This window comes from Sceloporus occidentalis, unplaced genomic scaffold, assembly GCF_023333645.1.
Source record: "Sceloporus occidentalis isolate IW3139 unplaced genomic scaffold, rSceOcc1.0.p SCAF_4, whole genome shotgun sequence".
In the NCBI taxonomy this organism is placed as follows: Eukaryota; Metazoa; Chordata; class Lepidosauria; order Squamata; family Phrynosomatidae; genus Sceloporus; species Sceloporus occidentalis.
This window is the reverse complement of record NW_028316984.1, coordinates 80,581,396-80,597,798: the sequence shown is the minus strand read 5'-3', so window position 1 is coordinate 80,597,798 and position 16,403 is coordinate 80,581,396. Positions and strand designations below refer to the sequence as shown.

At 43.5% G+C, this 16,403-nt stretch overlaps 1 protein-coding gene across 1 annotated transcript; it reads right to left on the bottom strand.

Moving 5' to 3' along the window:
* Positions 1-1,763: 1,763 nt before the first annotated feature.
* LOC149314081 (uncharacterized) lies at positions 1,764-6,076 on the bottom strand. The gene is made up of 2 exons (XM_089523057.1): positions 5,301-6,076; positions 1,764-2,214 (listed from the first exon to the last, which is right to left on the bottom strand). The coding sequence occupies exons 1-2, from the start codon at positions 6,074-6,076 to the stop codon at positions 1,764-1,766; spliced, it is 1,227 nt and encodes a 408-aa protein (XP_089379183.1).
* Positions 6,077-16,403: the final 10,327 nt, after the last annotated feature.

Here is a 16,403-nt window from a genome sequence, read left to right as displayed (position 1 = left end):
AAAAGCCCCAAAATAATACAATAAAATATCAGTGCACAAAATATAATAAATTAGTTTTATACATAGGACAGAAAATTCCACAATCTTCAATTACTCATCTGACAATAAATGTGCATTATGTACTCTGTGGCATAGTGGTTTGAATGTTGGACTATGACTCTGGGGATCAGGGCTTAATTCCCTGCTAGGCCATGAAACCCCCTGGGTGACTTTGGGGGAGTCACACACTCTCAGCCTCACGGGAAGGCAAGGGCAAATCTCATCTGAATAAATCTTGCCAAGAAAAACCCATAATAGGTTTATCTTAGGTTTGCCATAAATTGATAAGTATTAGAAGACACACCACAGTCATGACATCTGTAACATAACTCTGCCTCATCATTCCTGTATAACTCAATTTGATATGAACAGAGGAACTATTGATCTGTCATGTACCTGCATCAATGAGAGATATTTGGTCAGATCCATATTACAATCTGAAAGATGTCTAATTCAATTTTCCTAGTAATTCTGTAAAGAATCAAGTTTCCAAGATAACGTTATGTTACCTCACAACATATTTGTTTTTGAGTGCCTTCAGGTCATTTCCAACTTAGGTCAACCCTAAGATGAAACTATCACAGAGTTTTGGGTTTTTTCATAGCGTGATTTGTTCAGAGGGGGTTTGCTTTTGCTGTCCATGGTCAAGTGAAGATTCAAACCCTGGTCTCAACTCATACACTAGAGCTCAAACCACTGTACCACTAAAAGAATATAAGACCTATATATGCTCTGATTATAAATAACCCTCAAGAATGATTTACAAGTGTCTATGTAGAATGGTAGCAAGTTCCTACCATTCTAATCCTAAAACTGAAGACAGCCACCTCTGAAGCCTGAAAGCTGCCCCTGATGAGTTGCAAGCCTTCCATAAACTGAGGCATGGCTACTAGCTGAGGTTAATGTTCTTTGCATATCCACAGTAGTACAGTGGGCCCTTGGTATCCACTGGAGTTTTTCCAGGACCCCTCACCTTGTGGATACCCAAAATCACTGGATGCTCAAGTCTCATTAAATACAATGGCTAGTAAAATGGTGTCCCTTATACGAAATGACAAAATCCAAGGTTTGCTTTTTAGAATCTCTCTCTCTCTAAAATATTTTCAAGCCATGAATCCTTGAATTCATGTACTCTCTTCAGTTGCTATGTGTAGTCAAGGTTTCTGTAGTTCAACATTCCTCTTAGATATTAAGATAGCACAGTGCATTTTAATCACATTCCAAATGCCAAAAGGAAAACAAAAGAATGTGAATATGATGTGAAAAATATACAGAACACAGATTCTTTTAACTTCATTTATATGCTATATTTTTTCCAAGATGAGACCAAAGGTAGCTTCCAAAAATAGTAAATTAAAAATGCTTACAATATTTATTAAAAATCCCCACATTAAACACCATAATATCATTTAAACGTCATACAAAAGTTAAAAACAAATACAACACAAAAATAAATAAAACCCTTTTCTGTTTAACCATCAAAACAGCCTGCTTAAACAAAAAGGTCTTTGGTTTCCTATGGAAAGAAAGCAGTGAGGGGGACCAGCCTAACCTCCCATGGAAGGGTCTTCAGCAACCTCCGAGATATACAACTGAGCATGAAGGTTAGAATTGTACAAGCCACTGTATTCTCTGTTACCATGTTCAATTGTGAGAGCTCGATAGGGAGGAATGCGTATGAGAGGAAAATCAATTAATTTGAGATGTGTGGTTGGAGAAGAGTGCTATTTCAGATTAAAACGGCTCCGTCTTAGAATTAAGATGTCTAGGAAAGTGTAGAAGTCAGTTTGATAATCTCTGAGGCATTTTTTCCCATTTAGGAGTGTTATGAGTCTTTGGATATCCCGGAAACGCTGGTATTCATCACTGATAGCATACACTTCCTTCTTTGCTGCTTTGGTGAGCCTCTTACAGGAAGCCCTGGTAAGCTCAGTCAAACCAAGCAATGCTGTAGAAAACATCAATATCGATAGGGCAAAAAGCCCACCTGTTGCAGGAGCCAGCAATGATCCTAATATGACTCCTGCTCCTCCAGCAAATGTAACAGAAATACCCATCTCAAAATCTCTTAAACATTTATCCATTTCATCTACAAGTCTGTGTATTCGTCTCAGTTTGGGTGATATGGCCCTTGATCTTCGATGTAATTCTTTCAGTAGTAGCACTGTTTCCCGCCTAGGAAGGAGACAAAATAGATTTTTAGATAATGGTACATTTTGAGATCTTCCTGCAAAAGGCTATGGCCATTAGTGGAGGGTAAACACCTCGTGTTCCAGAAAATGGAACTGTGGCAAAAGGCTGGCAGAGGCACCTGTACAGCAAGGTCAGGAAAAAGGCATGCATGCTACTACCAATGTTGAAAAAATGTATTTTATGTTGCACCAACAGCATAGAAGGCCAGTGTGTGATTTCAGCAAAGAAATCACATAATGCCCAAGGGCATATAATGGCAGCAGGGAACAGTTTTCACCTTCTTAATCAACCACTGGGTCCAGGTAACATCAGGGGGTGGGTTCTCTCATTCAGAGATGCCCATACAGTATAACTGAGCTTCTTTCTCTAGGTAGAGAGGTACAAAGCACTTGTGACTGGCTCAGTAATATGATGGAAAATTCAGAAGTACAGATGAAGTCCTATCAGGGCTTGGAAATACAGCATTTCTTTTATATTACAGTTCTCATAATCCCTAACCACAACAGTCCACATAACAACTTTCCCAAGCTCTGAAATGTACACGTCTGTATCAAAGTCAATACTATTCTATTAAATGGAACCACCAAGTTCTGCTAGGTAGAACCTTATTGCACACATTTTGGTCCCCAATCTGGGCACAGGCAAGGGACGTGCATTGCTGAGGGAGAACAGATTTTACTGCACACCGAACTGTCCTCAGGCCAGCCCCATGCCATCGCCTTGTGCCAGGCTGGACCTGGCCCCAATCAGAATTGAGGCATGTCCTTTTGCTCTGACAGAAGCTTTCTGGTAGACCAAATGGACGCACTTCTGTTCTGATTGGGCCTGGCCTGGCGCTGGGCGATAGCATGGGGCCAGCCTGCAGACAGTTCGGTGTGTAATAAAATCTGTTCTTGCTCAGCAATGCGCCCATGCCCAGATTGGAGACCAGAATGTGCGTGATAAGGTTCACAGACATGTATAGGATTTCACTGTATAGGGACAGCACTGTCATATACATGCCTACTTAGAAGTTACAATCAGTTTTACAGACATGCACAGCAGCAACTCCTACTGAACTCAGTAGCACTTACTCCTGAATAGAAACTACAGGATTTCAGTTCAAGACTGGAATTCTAACATACACTGTCTTAAGTGTAAGTTCTATGCTGTCTTGTGGAGAAAGCTTCCTTGTTCCTTGTGGATTTTGGATGTTATTGTAGTTTGCTGTATGGCCAACATGACTACCCCAATACATTTCTGTGAGCAATCCATACAGATCATGGAAACAATGTAGTGCCCAACCCATACATCCCTCTCTCAAAGCCTGTCCCTCTGTTGCTCTCTAAGCCCTCATCCTGCTGCCATCCTTGCATACTACTCCCATCCCACATATCACCCCCAACTCCTCATTTTCCTCCTCTTGCTTGCAGAAACAGGTGGGCTCCTTCAGGGCTGACAGAGAAGGAGGTGGGTGGGCAGGCAGGCAGGCCAAATTAGGCTTAAATGGGGTGGTGTAGGTCATGTGTGTGGTTGCCAAAAGAAGGGAGTTTCTAGTGATGTGACATGGGACAGCCCCTAATGATGTAATTAAGCACCAACCATAGCTGTACAAGCAAGGCCATTCAAATAAAAACATCAGAGCCAAGAAATGATAACAATTTGTATGACCAGATATTTTAAGGCCATGCTCTCACACTGAAGAAGAGGTTCCAGGCCCTGAGATCTGGCCAAAAAACAAAACAAAACAAAACACACAGACAAAGCAAAAACACACACACATGCATACAAGTAAACTCTCCTTCCCCTCCAACAGTCCCATTTGCTTGTGGCCAGCATGACATCCAGCACATTTCTGGGGGACCTCACAAGTCCATAGGAGGGTGAAACAAAGCAGCAACTCCAAGTCTATAAGAGTCCCCATAGGTATATTTTTGGCCGTTGAGTGATAAAAACCCAGGTGCAGATGAAAAGGTGGATGAGAGGGGTCTTGGCCCTTAATTCATTCTGAAGAGGAGTTCAGCGGCACTTGGCAGGGACACAAAGCAGTTCCTTACCCTACCATGAACAACTCCTCCTCCAGCAAGTTTAGTAACCCTCTGTCAGTGCATGTTAAAAGCAGGAGGTAGCAAAAGTGGCCACCAAAATAACAGTACCTGCCTCTGCTCCAATATGAGGGGACCTGGTTCCTGTAAGAGTTTGGAGACCCCTGTGTTGTAGTTAAGTTAGGGTTCAGAGGGCCAAAAGCCCACTGATGTTTTTGATTAGCAGGAACAATGACATCTGCAACCCCACTTTGAACTCCCCAATCCTTTACTTACCTAGTTGGAGGTAAGTAAACGGATCTTCCCAGCAACAACATGGAATTATGAGCAGTACCTGTGTTTTCAACTTATGACAACCCTAAGGTAACCCTATCATGGAATTTTCCTGGCAAGATTTGTTCAGAGGAGGTTTGCCATTGCCTTAAGCTGAGAGCATATGACTTGCTCAAGGTCACCCGGTGAATTTTATGGCTGAGCTGGGAATCAATCTCTGATCTCCAAAGTCATAGTCCAACACTCAAACCACTATGCCATGCTGACTCTATTGGAATCCAAAGCATCGTAGACTGGCTTGAATTGGCAAGATCCACTAGCGTTAAAAAAGTCATGTTCCTGCAGGAGATGAAAGCTCCCAGAAAGTGTTTTAAATCAGTATATCTGCATGACTTTTGGGGATCTCCATGGAAGTAGGGCCAAAAAAACCCCCCCAAAAAACAACAACAAAAAACAAAATTTACCACTACACCAATGGTGTCTCCCCTATGACCAGTAGGACTAAGCCTAAAGATCACCTTTTTTTCCCTTTTCTGTGCTAGAGAGAGGCTACTATTCCCGAGTGCTGAATACTGGATTAGGCCCGAGAGAGACACTGATGGACTGGATGGGAAAATGGGAGAGAACCAGAGGGAAGAAGGGAGAGAAAGTGAGTTGCTGACCCCATGGTTGCAGGAACTACACATGTGCTTGTGTGTGTAAGAGAGCATGTACAAGGTTTCTGGTTTATAGGCTTACAAGCTGACCCTTCCAGGATAAAAATATACTTACACTTCATCAGCATCACAAGTATGGAAGTAGTCAGGGACAGAAGACTCGCACACAGAGTACCTTTTTGTTTCCCCACAGCAAGTGTATTTGCCATCCACATAGCTTCCTTTGTGGTTGAGGGTGATTTCAAACTCATCCTCAATGTTGCTAGCATTCAGGAAGGCTTTCCTAAGGGCTCCCTCCCAGTCTTGCTCACCAGAAAGAGCTGAACTGTGTGCTGGATTGTTTTTTATGAGGGAGCCTTTGCACCCAACGGTGAAGGTGTTCTCTTTGTAGGTGATGTCTTTAGCACCCAAGAAATGGGACACTTCATGAATGAGAATGCCTGGCTGGGAAAATTTTCCAAGATACTTTTGAGTCTTCCAGAATGGATTACACAAGTAGATGGTTCTTCCTATACCATGTGCAAACAACGACACATATGCAGCACAAATGTTACTGCTAGTATTCTTCTTAAAGTTTACTTTTTGGAGTTCTGTAATTAGCTTTTTAACTTTGTCTTCTGTCAAGATGGCATGACGCTCCATCCAAAAGTCTTCTCGCTCTTCCTCCTGAAGGACAATTCTCTCAGGTAACTTCATCAGCACCTTGTCTTTTTTTTTTAGGGCATCTTCCAGGATCTCCAGGGCCCCCTCTTTGGCAGCTTCTACAATTTTGGCCTCTTCTTCAGTAAGATCTTGAATACTGTTTTTCTTACCATGCTCCTGTACTGCGCTTTTAACACGACACCATAGATTTCCTATGCCCATGTGCTCAATGATTTCTTCTGGTTTCATGACTTTAGAGAGTATAAACACACACCAATCCACACCAATATTCTAATTTGGTTTCCAGCTACAAAAGAAAACACATGGTTGCTGTTAGATTGGTTGGCCAGGGATTGTACTAAAGCTTTCCTCTTCCATTTACAGCAGAAATAGGCAACTTTGGTGAGACTGGGGGCAAACATTCACTGCAAGCACTTAACAAAAGATTCACTAGGACAGTGGTTCCCAACCTGTGGGTCGGGACCCCTTTGGGGGTCGAACGACCCTTTCACAGGGGTCGCCTAAGACCACCGGAAAACACATATTTGCACATAGTAATGAAAATAATTGTATGGTTGGGTCGCCACAACATGAGGAACTGTATTAAAGGGTCGCGGCATTAGAAAGGTTGGGAACCACTGCACTAGGACTTGTTTAAAAATAGGCGGGGGGGGGGGGGAGAGGGACCAGAAGTGTCTGGACAGACATTTTCAGTTTCTATATTTAAGTTTCCACTGGGAGGGGAGGGGAGGGGAGTGGGTTGGATAGAACCTGTCCTTGTTGTACCTTAAAACCAGAACCATCACCCCTAGATAGCTCCAGGAATGAGGAAAGCCTATTTGGAATAAAAACTGTTTTCAGGGATAGGGGAATCTCTTCTAAGTGACCTGTCTATCTGTGTGAAACCTGTGAGGCTACACCTTGCTCACAGCTGCTATATGGGCATAGAAATAACAGCATTATGGAGCTGGGCAGTATGGGGCCCTATTATTCAGGAAAGAAACAGAATTTTGGCCAACCCTCTAATTCCCCCCCTCCTCCAAATGACAGTCTCAGTGCCTTCTAGCATGTTGCTTTGCATGCTGAAATTCTTTCCCTGTGTATGCACTTTCACATTGCCTGTCAATGTATGGCAACCCCATGAATTTCCTAAGAGTTTTCTCAAGCAAGGAATACTCAAAGGCCATTTTGCCAATTCCTTCCTCTACAATATAGCCTACAGCATCTGATGTTCCCCCATCCAAGTACTAATCAGGGCTAACCCTGCTGAGCTTTCGAGATCAGGTGGGATCTGGTGTCTTTGGAGTATTTACCTTAAACTGGATGTTTCTGCCTTCACTTTGATTTTATTTAGATCTGCCAAAATGCAGTGTTGTGTAGCTATTAGTATCACACCGGCGCAGTGGAGACTCAGATTCAAGTCTCAACTCACTCATAAAGTTCACAGAATGGCTTGGGGGAGATTTACTTCTTAGCCAGACAGAAATTGTAGGGCTGTTGGAAAGAAAATATAACAGGGCCATGCATATGCTACCCAGCTCTGCTCAGAAAGAAGGTGAGACATTAATGTAAGTGATGCTGGTTTTGCCAGATATATTTGGATGAGACCATCTAGACCTATTCCAAATTGATTTTTCTTGGGATTGAGATTGGTTGGAAATAGGATATGGGAAGTGTGTGTTTGGACCTATTAATTTTAATCTTCTTAGGAACTTTCAGTACTATTGCCCATGGTATCTCTTTTAACTGCCTGGTGGAGGCAGCGAATTGAAACCCCTATTCCATATTGGTTTTGATCTCAAGTATAGTAGCTGGTGCTGGGGAATTACCCTTTCCCATTCTCAGCCTCTGACTTATATCACAAGTGGGCAATGCCTGTGTTTGTAGGGTGCCCCCATCCCAATACGTTTTACTCTTAGACACCACCCCACCAATATATCACTTTTATGTCTATAAACAGCTAATTACACCTGCCCAGAAGCCTTTAGAAGACATAACTGACCATTTGCAGACATTTTCAGAGGGCATTGATCTCCTTCAGACGTTGGGACCCTTTTTGCAAAATCAGGAAGTCCCCATTCATTTGAACTTTTGCAAGAGTCTCATCCCCCCCAAAGCAAAACAGTTTCAGCCTTGCTGCCCCCCCTGCTCCGCCAGCTGTGCCCTGTGTATGCCATTCAGACTGGTAGTGGTTAAAAATGGCTCCAGTGCTTATAGTGCTCCAGGCTTTCACAAATACAGAGATGGTCTGACTCTTAATTGACACCAAGCACCCAGGGAAAAGATCGGTGTTGTGATGGAAAGCAAAATGAGAAATGCTCTTCCTATTTGTAAAGCCCATATTAGGAATTAATAGGAAAAGTCTCAAAAAGTAAAAGGGTGTAATGCCTTGTGATCAGGCTTGCCTGAGAATGCTGTGTATGATTCTAGTCACACACACCATTCCCCCTCCCCCAGTATGTGCATAACACTGTACAACCAAGAATTACACACTAAAAAGCCAAAGACGATCCTGAAAATGTTACTGTACCTTCCTATATGAATTAAAGAACTAGCATTTTTGCTGGAGGGAAACATTGGGTAGATGGGTATTATACAAGGTTTATAACATGCTGACCTGGCCAGATATAAGAAGCATATACAGTGGGCCCTTGGTATCCACTGAGGTTTGGTTACAGAACCCCCATGGATACCAAAATCTGTGGATGCTCAAATTTTATTAAATACAGTGGAGTAGTGAAATGGTGTGCCTTATATAAAATGGCAAAATCAAGGTTTGCCTACTGGGATTTATATATATATATATATATATATATATATATATATATATATTCAAGCTTTGGATGCTTGAATCCGTGGATGAAAAGAAATGTGGACACAGAGGGTCAACTATACCTTGTTAAAACAGCTTCACTGGCTATCGGTTTGTTTCCAAGCACAATTCAAAGTGCTGGTTATGACCATAAACTTTCTATAGCTTAGGTCCTTACTATCTGAAAGGCTGTATCCGCCCACCCCCACATACAAGGCTTTCTCTTGATTCTTCCACAATCACAGGCTCACTTGGTAAGGACTTGAGAGAGGGCCTTCTGAGTGGCTGCTCCAAACCAATGGTACTTCCTTCCACAAGGCTAGGTTGGCCTGCTCCCTGCTTTTGTCTCAACAGCAAGCAAAGACCTCGTTGGTTTTTGTGGGTTTTTTGGGCTATGTGGCCATGTTCTGTAGAAGAGTTCATTCCGGATGTTTTGCCAGCAACTGTGGCTGCCATCTTCAGCATTCTCTAAAGATGCCAGCCACAGATGCCAGCAAAACATCAGGAATAAACTCTTCTAGAACATGGCCACATAGCCCCCCAAAACCACAAAAACTATGCATGCTGGCCATGAAAGCTTTCGACTTCACAAAGACCTTGTTGTTTAAGCAGGGTTTTAATGTATAAGCAGGGAAGCCGTTTTTTGTGTGTGTGGAAATGTTCCATCTATCTTTTTAAACCTTTGTATGTCTTTCTAATCATTTTATATTGTTTTTGTGATCATTTTAATCTTTTTTAAACTGACTCTTCCTGGAAGCTGCCTTGGGTCTTACTCTGGGAGAAAGGCAGCATTCAAGCAAAGTGAATAAAAATAAGTAAATAAACAAATCATTGTGTCTGGTATGTGGAGAAAATGGTTGTAGACAGAGGAGGACTGCCTCTCCTGCATATAATACTAGAAATAGGGCTCACCCAAGGAAATGGGCCAGGCGTTCAGGGCCTCAGGGGAGGCCCTCAGCCAGCTGCACTGAAAGTGGGGCAGAGCAAGGGTCCTTCTGGGATGAAATGGCACTTTCATGGAGTAACATATGGGGGGGGGGGGGGGAAACCCTAGGCAAAATGTGTGTCTGGTGCTGGGGGTGCAAAGGAGCTGGCATTACAGCAGCCCAGCAGATGAAGTAACCTTTTTATGTTGTCAGGATTTTATAGATGGACACAGGTTGGGTTTTTAATGCAACATGGTGCTGTTTTTAAGGTTTTAACGAGTTTGCATATAGTTTTAATGCATTTTAATATTTAAAGATTTAATATCTCAATTTAAAAAAAATGCTTAATTATTTTAATTTTTTATATTGATACTTTTGTATGGTTGTTAACTTGTATTCTTTTTACAATATGTCGTTCGTCGCCTTGAGTCCCATTACTGGAAAAAAGGCGGGAGATAAAATGTTTTAAATAAATAAACCACTAGCCAGAACCATGCTTGAGCTTCAGTCTGCCAAGGGCTCTTGCAGCCCCTTTGAGACTGCCAGAAAAAAAGAAGTTGGCAGCAGGAGAGCCTCCCTCGAGCTGAGCCTACTTCCCCAGGCTCATGTCTAGGAAAGCTGCCCACTTTTTTCTTACAGGGAGTCAGCCTCAAAGGTGCTGCAAGATCCCTGGGCAGACTGGAGAAAGTGGGCAAGGAAACCCCAGGATAGCTTGGCCTTCGGGTGGCCATGGGTATGGCAGGGCTTGAAGGCACCCAACAAGAACCAGGACGAAGGGCTGGAGGCATCAAGTTCCTCAAGAACTAGCCTTTCGTCCTTCCAGCAGCAGCAGCAGCAGCAGCGACTTACCTCCTTCTCTCGAAGCGAAAAAGTGGAAAGGAAGGGGAAGGGGCGGGAGGGCCTTATTTAAGGAAGCCCCTCAGGTCAACCTGGGAAACCCCGCGCAGGCAAAGGAGCCATTTCTATGGGGGAGCACGCCCCCTCCCCAAATTCAGCCAGGGGTTGGTGGGGGGGAGACCGCATCCACACTGGAGGAATAACCCGGTTTGGCACCGCTTTAACTCTTTTTCTGGCCCAAGGCTATGGAATCCTGGGAGTTGGAGTTTGTTGCCCCCACAAATCGCCCCCCGCTCTCCTCTAGAGGAAGACTCAGTTCTAGTGCTCATCTGCCCGAAATTTTAGTGTATTCATATTGGACAGTTTTGAATTTTTTGATGTTTAATCTTTTTTTAGGGGTTGATCACTGTTTTTATGATTTGGGGGGTCTTAAATTGTAATTTTTAATTGTTTGATGTTTTATTTATACTGTTGGAATCCGCTTGATTCCTTTGTGAAAAAGCGGAATACAAATTATTATTATTATTAAACTCCAACTCCCAGAATTCCATAGCCTTGAGCCAGACAAAGAGTTAAAGCGGTGCCAAACTGGGTTATTCCTCCGGTGTGGATGCAGCCTTATTTGTGTTGTTGCCCTGTGCCTTCAGGTGGTTTCCGACTTGTGGCCGCAGGGTGAGCAGGTGTTCTCGCTGCGAAGGAGGAGGAGGAGGGACTGCAAAATGGAGGGCAGGACCAAATAAAAGCCCCAAAGCGTTCCTATCCATGGGAAGAGATCTTGTGGCACCTTTGGGACTCACTGAAAGAAGGATGTTTCTTCCTCCTCCTTCTTGCCCACTTCATTCCTCCAGTGAAATAAAGTTTCCTCTTTCTTCTTTCTTGCCAACTCCTTTCCTTCAATGAGTCTCAAAAGTGCTACAAGACCTTTCCACATACTGAAAGGAAGACGTTGGCAGCATGAGAGCTTTCCTAGGCTTCAGCCTACTTCCTCAGATGCATTCCTGAAATGCATCTGGCGCAGTAGATTTAAGTCTAGGAAGGCTCTCATGCTGCCAATGTCTTTCTTTCACTGAGTCTCAAAGGTGCTACAAAATCTCTCTACGTACTGATTCTACAGGCTAACATGGCTATATCTTTGAATTCTGTAAATGTAATTTTGTGCTTCTTAGGCTCAAAAGGGAGGAAGTTTTGAATTTCTTCTGAACGGAAGGTGGAAATGGAGGATAGGTCCTGGGAAAAGGAGGACGTTCCTGGTCACCCTGTTTATGGCAACCCTAAGGCAACCCTATTTAGGGGTGTTTTCTTAGCAGATTTCTTCAGAGGAGGTTTGCCATTGCCTTCCCCTGAGGCTGAGAGTGTGTGACCTGCTGAAGGTCCCCCAATGGGCTTTATGGCCAAGCCGGGATTCAAAACCTGCTCTCCAGAGTCAGAGTCAGCCCTCAAACCAGTAGGCCACACTGACACTAAGCCAGGAGAGGTTGGAGCAAATGGTGCTGTGACCAACCAGGAAGGGGAGCCAGGGGTCATGGTGGCTTTCCCAGGGAGAAGGTCTCCCTCAGGTGTAGGAGTGGATTGTGTTGTTGTTGTGTGCCTTCAATTCGTTTCTGACTTATGACAACCCTAAGACAAATCTATCATGAGGTTTTCTTGGCAAGATCTGTTCAGAGGAGGTTTGCCATTGCCATCCTCTGAGGCTGAGAGAGTGTGGCTTGCCTAAGGTCAGTCAGTGGGTTTCCATGGCAGAGCTGGGATTCGAACTCCAGAGTCAGCGCCGAAACCACTGTGGAGGAAGGAGGTAAATTCCATGCTACGGCCATTAGGAAAGAAATTGCAAATAAATGTTTCATTTATACTTAAGTGTATGTTGATTTATAATAAAAATGCAACAAAAAAAGAGAAGAGAAAAGAAAAGAAGTTGCAAATAAAATTGCTCCTTGACCAACGCTGATTCTCTTCCTTATTCTGCAGGAAGAACATTTCAAAACTGGGAAAAGGCCACCGAAATATCAAAGGGTTGAAGGAAGTGGACTAAGAGGAAAAGCTACATTTCCTACTTCTTTTAGGTGGAAAGCACATAAGGGTGGGGAGGGGACAAAAGGCTTGCAAAGAATGGAAGCAGAGTACTTTTTCCCTCTCACAACGTCCTGGAACCCAGATCCAACTGCTTCAAGCCAGTTTTTAGATATGTGGGGCAGTGATGGTGAACCTTTTACAGACCGAGTGCCCAAACTACAACCCAGACCCCACTTACTTATTGCAAAGTGCTACATCCCTCTGGCTTTCTAGTAAAAAACTCTGACACACTCCATGCTAGGGCAACAGCATGTGTGCCCACAGAGAGGGCCCTGAGTGCCACCTCTGGCACGCGTGCCATAGGTTCGCCACCACTGGAACACATCCTTTGCTACATTGATATTTTGATTACCTTGTGCTAGCTGGTCACCAAAGACCCCAATTTTTACTTCCTCTGTTTGCCCCCTCCCCTAAAGGTTAGTGTGGAATATTTGTTTTCCCATCTACCAAATGTGTGAGTTAATTATTTAATTTAAAGTAATGGTATTTCATTTTTGCAGTGAATAGTCCTTGCAGTGGTGGTGTTATTTGTAAAAATGATATAAAATCAATAATTTCAGTGGAAGGAGTGTGTTGATCGGTGGCTGCAAAAAATATCAGAGTCTTGGGACACTTTAACATTAGCAAGTTTTATTTGCAGAAAGCTTTCATTTTGCTTGCAACCTACTTCATAAGATGCATGAAATGGAGATGATCTGGCTTTTATTATTTTGTGAATACAACACAAACTGTTTTCCTGAGAGGCTGCTTTTCTGATAATTCTGGCCACGCTCATTCTTATGTTTCACACTATGGCCCTGGACAGATGGGCCTATAGGGCGCCCTCGTCACGTGCTAGGGGTTGGCTAAGGCCGCACCGCCCATACGTGCCTCACCCCTATCACGTGATGAGGGCATCAAAATGGTGGTGCTCTGTAGACACGGGCACTGCCAGTTTGACGCAACGGATGCTTAGCATCCGCATGTCGCACCCCCTTGTGACGTCATGAGTGCGCCATAGAAAGAACCCGCTTTTTGTGGGTTCTTTTTGCCATGCAAATCACACTAAAGTTTAACTTTTCTTTGTCTTCTCTTTTTTAAATCATAGATTGTGAATTTCTCAATTGTACCAGGAGTATATCTTCTCATGGGGCATTCACTGCCGTGGTCCCAAAATTATGGAATAGCCTTCCAGAAGAGATCCATCTCATCACTACTTTAGAGGCCTTTAAGAAGGCACTCAAGATGGATCTCTTCCGGAGGGCTTTTCCACTGCACTCCATATAAAAGCTTATGACAATCGTCCCACTCTTGACTATGATTGTTGGTTAATTGTTGAATTGCTGTTTTAGAGAACTAATAGGAATGTTGGTGAATTCAGTATTAGTGTTTTATTGATTTATTTTGTACTATGTATCATTTTAATGATGTAATCCCACCTTGATCTGTGGGAGAGGCGGGAAATATAAATAAACTTCATTATTATTATTATTATTATTATTAATACATCTTGACATCCATGAATTCAGTTAATTGGATTAGCTTCTGGAGATGGTTAAACTTATTGTATGTAGCAAGCCCTTTGTTGTTTTACATTAAAAAAAAAACGAACACTTTTTTGCTAAGAATCTTTAAAGCCTATAACCTACATTTTTGTAACAGTTTCTGTGATCATTATTACCACTATTACTACTATCTTTATAGTAGTATTGTCTGTGAAAGTGGAGTGGATGCTTGTGGATGCTTGTAACAATCACTTGTACCTTTTATTTTTGTTCTCATTTTTAACTTACATTGGCATTTCAGGCATGACTTGTAGTGAAAATGCAGTAGCATAAAAGGTCTTACCAAACTGGTCAAAACTAATAGCAATAGCAAGTACATTACTATACCGCTTATCAGTACTGTACATGATTATCCTCCCCCAAAGGATGTAAGATTTTTTAAAAGTTGTTTCCAAAAAAGAAAGACACTGTAGTTTTCAAAATTAAGGAAGTGTTCTCTTCAATGGATACTAGCAAAGATGTTGGTATACTGTGATTTAAAACACACTATCAGCACACACAGAACAATGTTTTATTTGTAATAGTGTTTATAGTGTTTTATTGTATTGCCCCAGAATTTGACTTTGCTGGTCAAGGTTATACCTGTGTCTTAACAGGCTGCTTCCAACCTTTATTAGAAATACAATTCCCTCCAACTGTCCTGGATTGACAGATAGTCCCTATTAAGCACCTGTCATCCTACTTTTTCTGTTGCTTTTAAAAAAATGTCTCAGTTGTACTCTCTTGTTCTCACTTCTCCCCTTTGCCTCACCTTGCTGCAATCTGAGTTCAAAATACAAAATAGTTTTCCCTCAGTTAATTCAGTGGGGAGGAGAGAGCAGAGTCTTGCCCTTCCCAGTGAACTCAGGCAAAAACAAACTGCTGTGGCCTTTGCGAGTTTGTGAGTTCTTCCTCATTAATAACCCTTTAACTCACTTGACCACATTCTGATGTTTCTTGGCTACATGTCCAGGTTTTTATTGGTGAAATGTTAGAGGGTATGAAATATGTCACTATTATGATTTTCCACAGTTTAAATTTTACAGCAACTTGTCCACCTACCTTGTCATGTTAATTTAACTTTGTGGGGCAGATGTGAACGCTGGGAAGAAGTCTGGCATAGCCTAAATAGGAAATGGTTATTTTGGGTCAACTGATAGATTACAATGATGATGATCCCATGCCCAATCCCACTCAATTTCTTTGGCTGAGGGCTAAATGTGGTTTGCAACCTTTGCTGAATGGCAGCATTTACCAATGCTGCATTTGGTGGTGGGGCTTTTTGTTTTCAGGTTGTATCTGACTTACAGCAACGCTAAGGCATCTGTATCACAGGGGGTTCTTGGCAAGTTTATTCAGAGGAGGTTTGTGATTGCCGTCCTGTGGGGCTGAGAGACTGTGATTTGCCCAAGACCACCAGGTGGATTCTCACGGCCAAGCAAGGATTCGAACCTTGCTTTTCAGAGTCATAGGACCTTATCACACATGGGGGGGGGGGGGGGATATGCAGCTCAGATCCGCAGTCACTCCTGTTCTAGCAACGCAAAGCGTGATGTTTTTCCGCACCAGATCCAGAGTCACTGCTCTCTAGCAATGCGGATTGAGGTTAAAACGTCATGGTTTTCCACACCTGGTTGCCTTTCTGTTGTCCTTCCAAAGTGTGGGGCAAGCGAAGTCAGTTCGAGTCCAAGCAAGTCACGTGATGCGGATTCAAGCAAAGGGGAGTGAGTGCACATTGTATTACCACACCAGAGCATACTTTGAGGGTTCAATGATTCGAATCGGCACCCTTGGGCATGCTCAGTGGGTCTCTGGATGCTGCCCTCCTTCGCTGCCCCCTCCTTAGCTGTCATCCTTCATTGAGGTGAAGGAGGAGGCAGGGGATGATGGGATCGGTGGCAGGTTGAAGGGTCTAGGACAGTGGTTCTCAACCTTCCTAATGCCACAACCCTTTAATACAGTTCCTCATGTTGTGGTGACCCCCAAGCATACCATTATTTTCATTGCTACATGCAAATATGTGTTGTCCGATGGTCTTCGGTGACCCCTGTGAAAGGGTCGTTTGACCCCCAAAGGGGTCCAGACCCACAGGTTGGGAACCACTGGTCTAGGAGAAGGCAGGGGATGATGGGATAGCTCGCTGGGTGTCCCTGGGGCCAGGATCGGGATGCAGGAACAGTCAGGGGAAGATGGGTTAGCTCGCTGGGGGTCCCTGGGGCCAGGATCGGGATGCAGGAGAAGGCAGGGGATGATGGCATAGCTCGCTGGGGGTTCCTTGGGCCAGGATCGGGATGCAGGAGAAGGCAGGGGATGATGGGATAGGTTGCTGGGGGTCCCTGGGGCCAGGATCAGAATGCAGGAGAAGGCAGGGATGATGGGTTAGCTTGCTAGGGGTCCCTGGGGCCAGG

Coding starts and splice junctions, on each gene's coding strand:
- LOC149314081 (XM_089523057.1), bottom strand. CDS start 6,076: ATGAAACCAGAAGAAATCATTGAGCACATGGGCATAGGAAATCTATGG. Junction 2,215..5,300: donor ACTTGTGATGCTGATGAAGT/GTAAGTATATTT, acceptor TCTCCTTCCTAG/GCGGGAAACAGTGCTACTAC.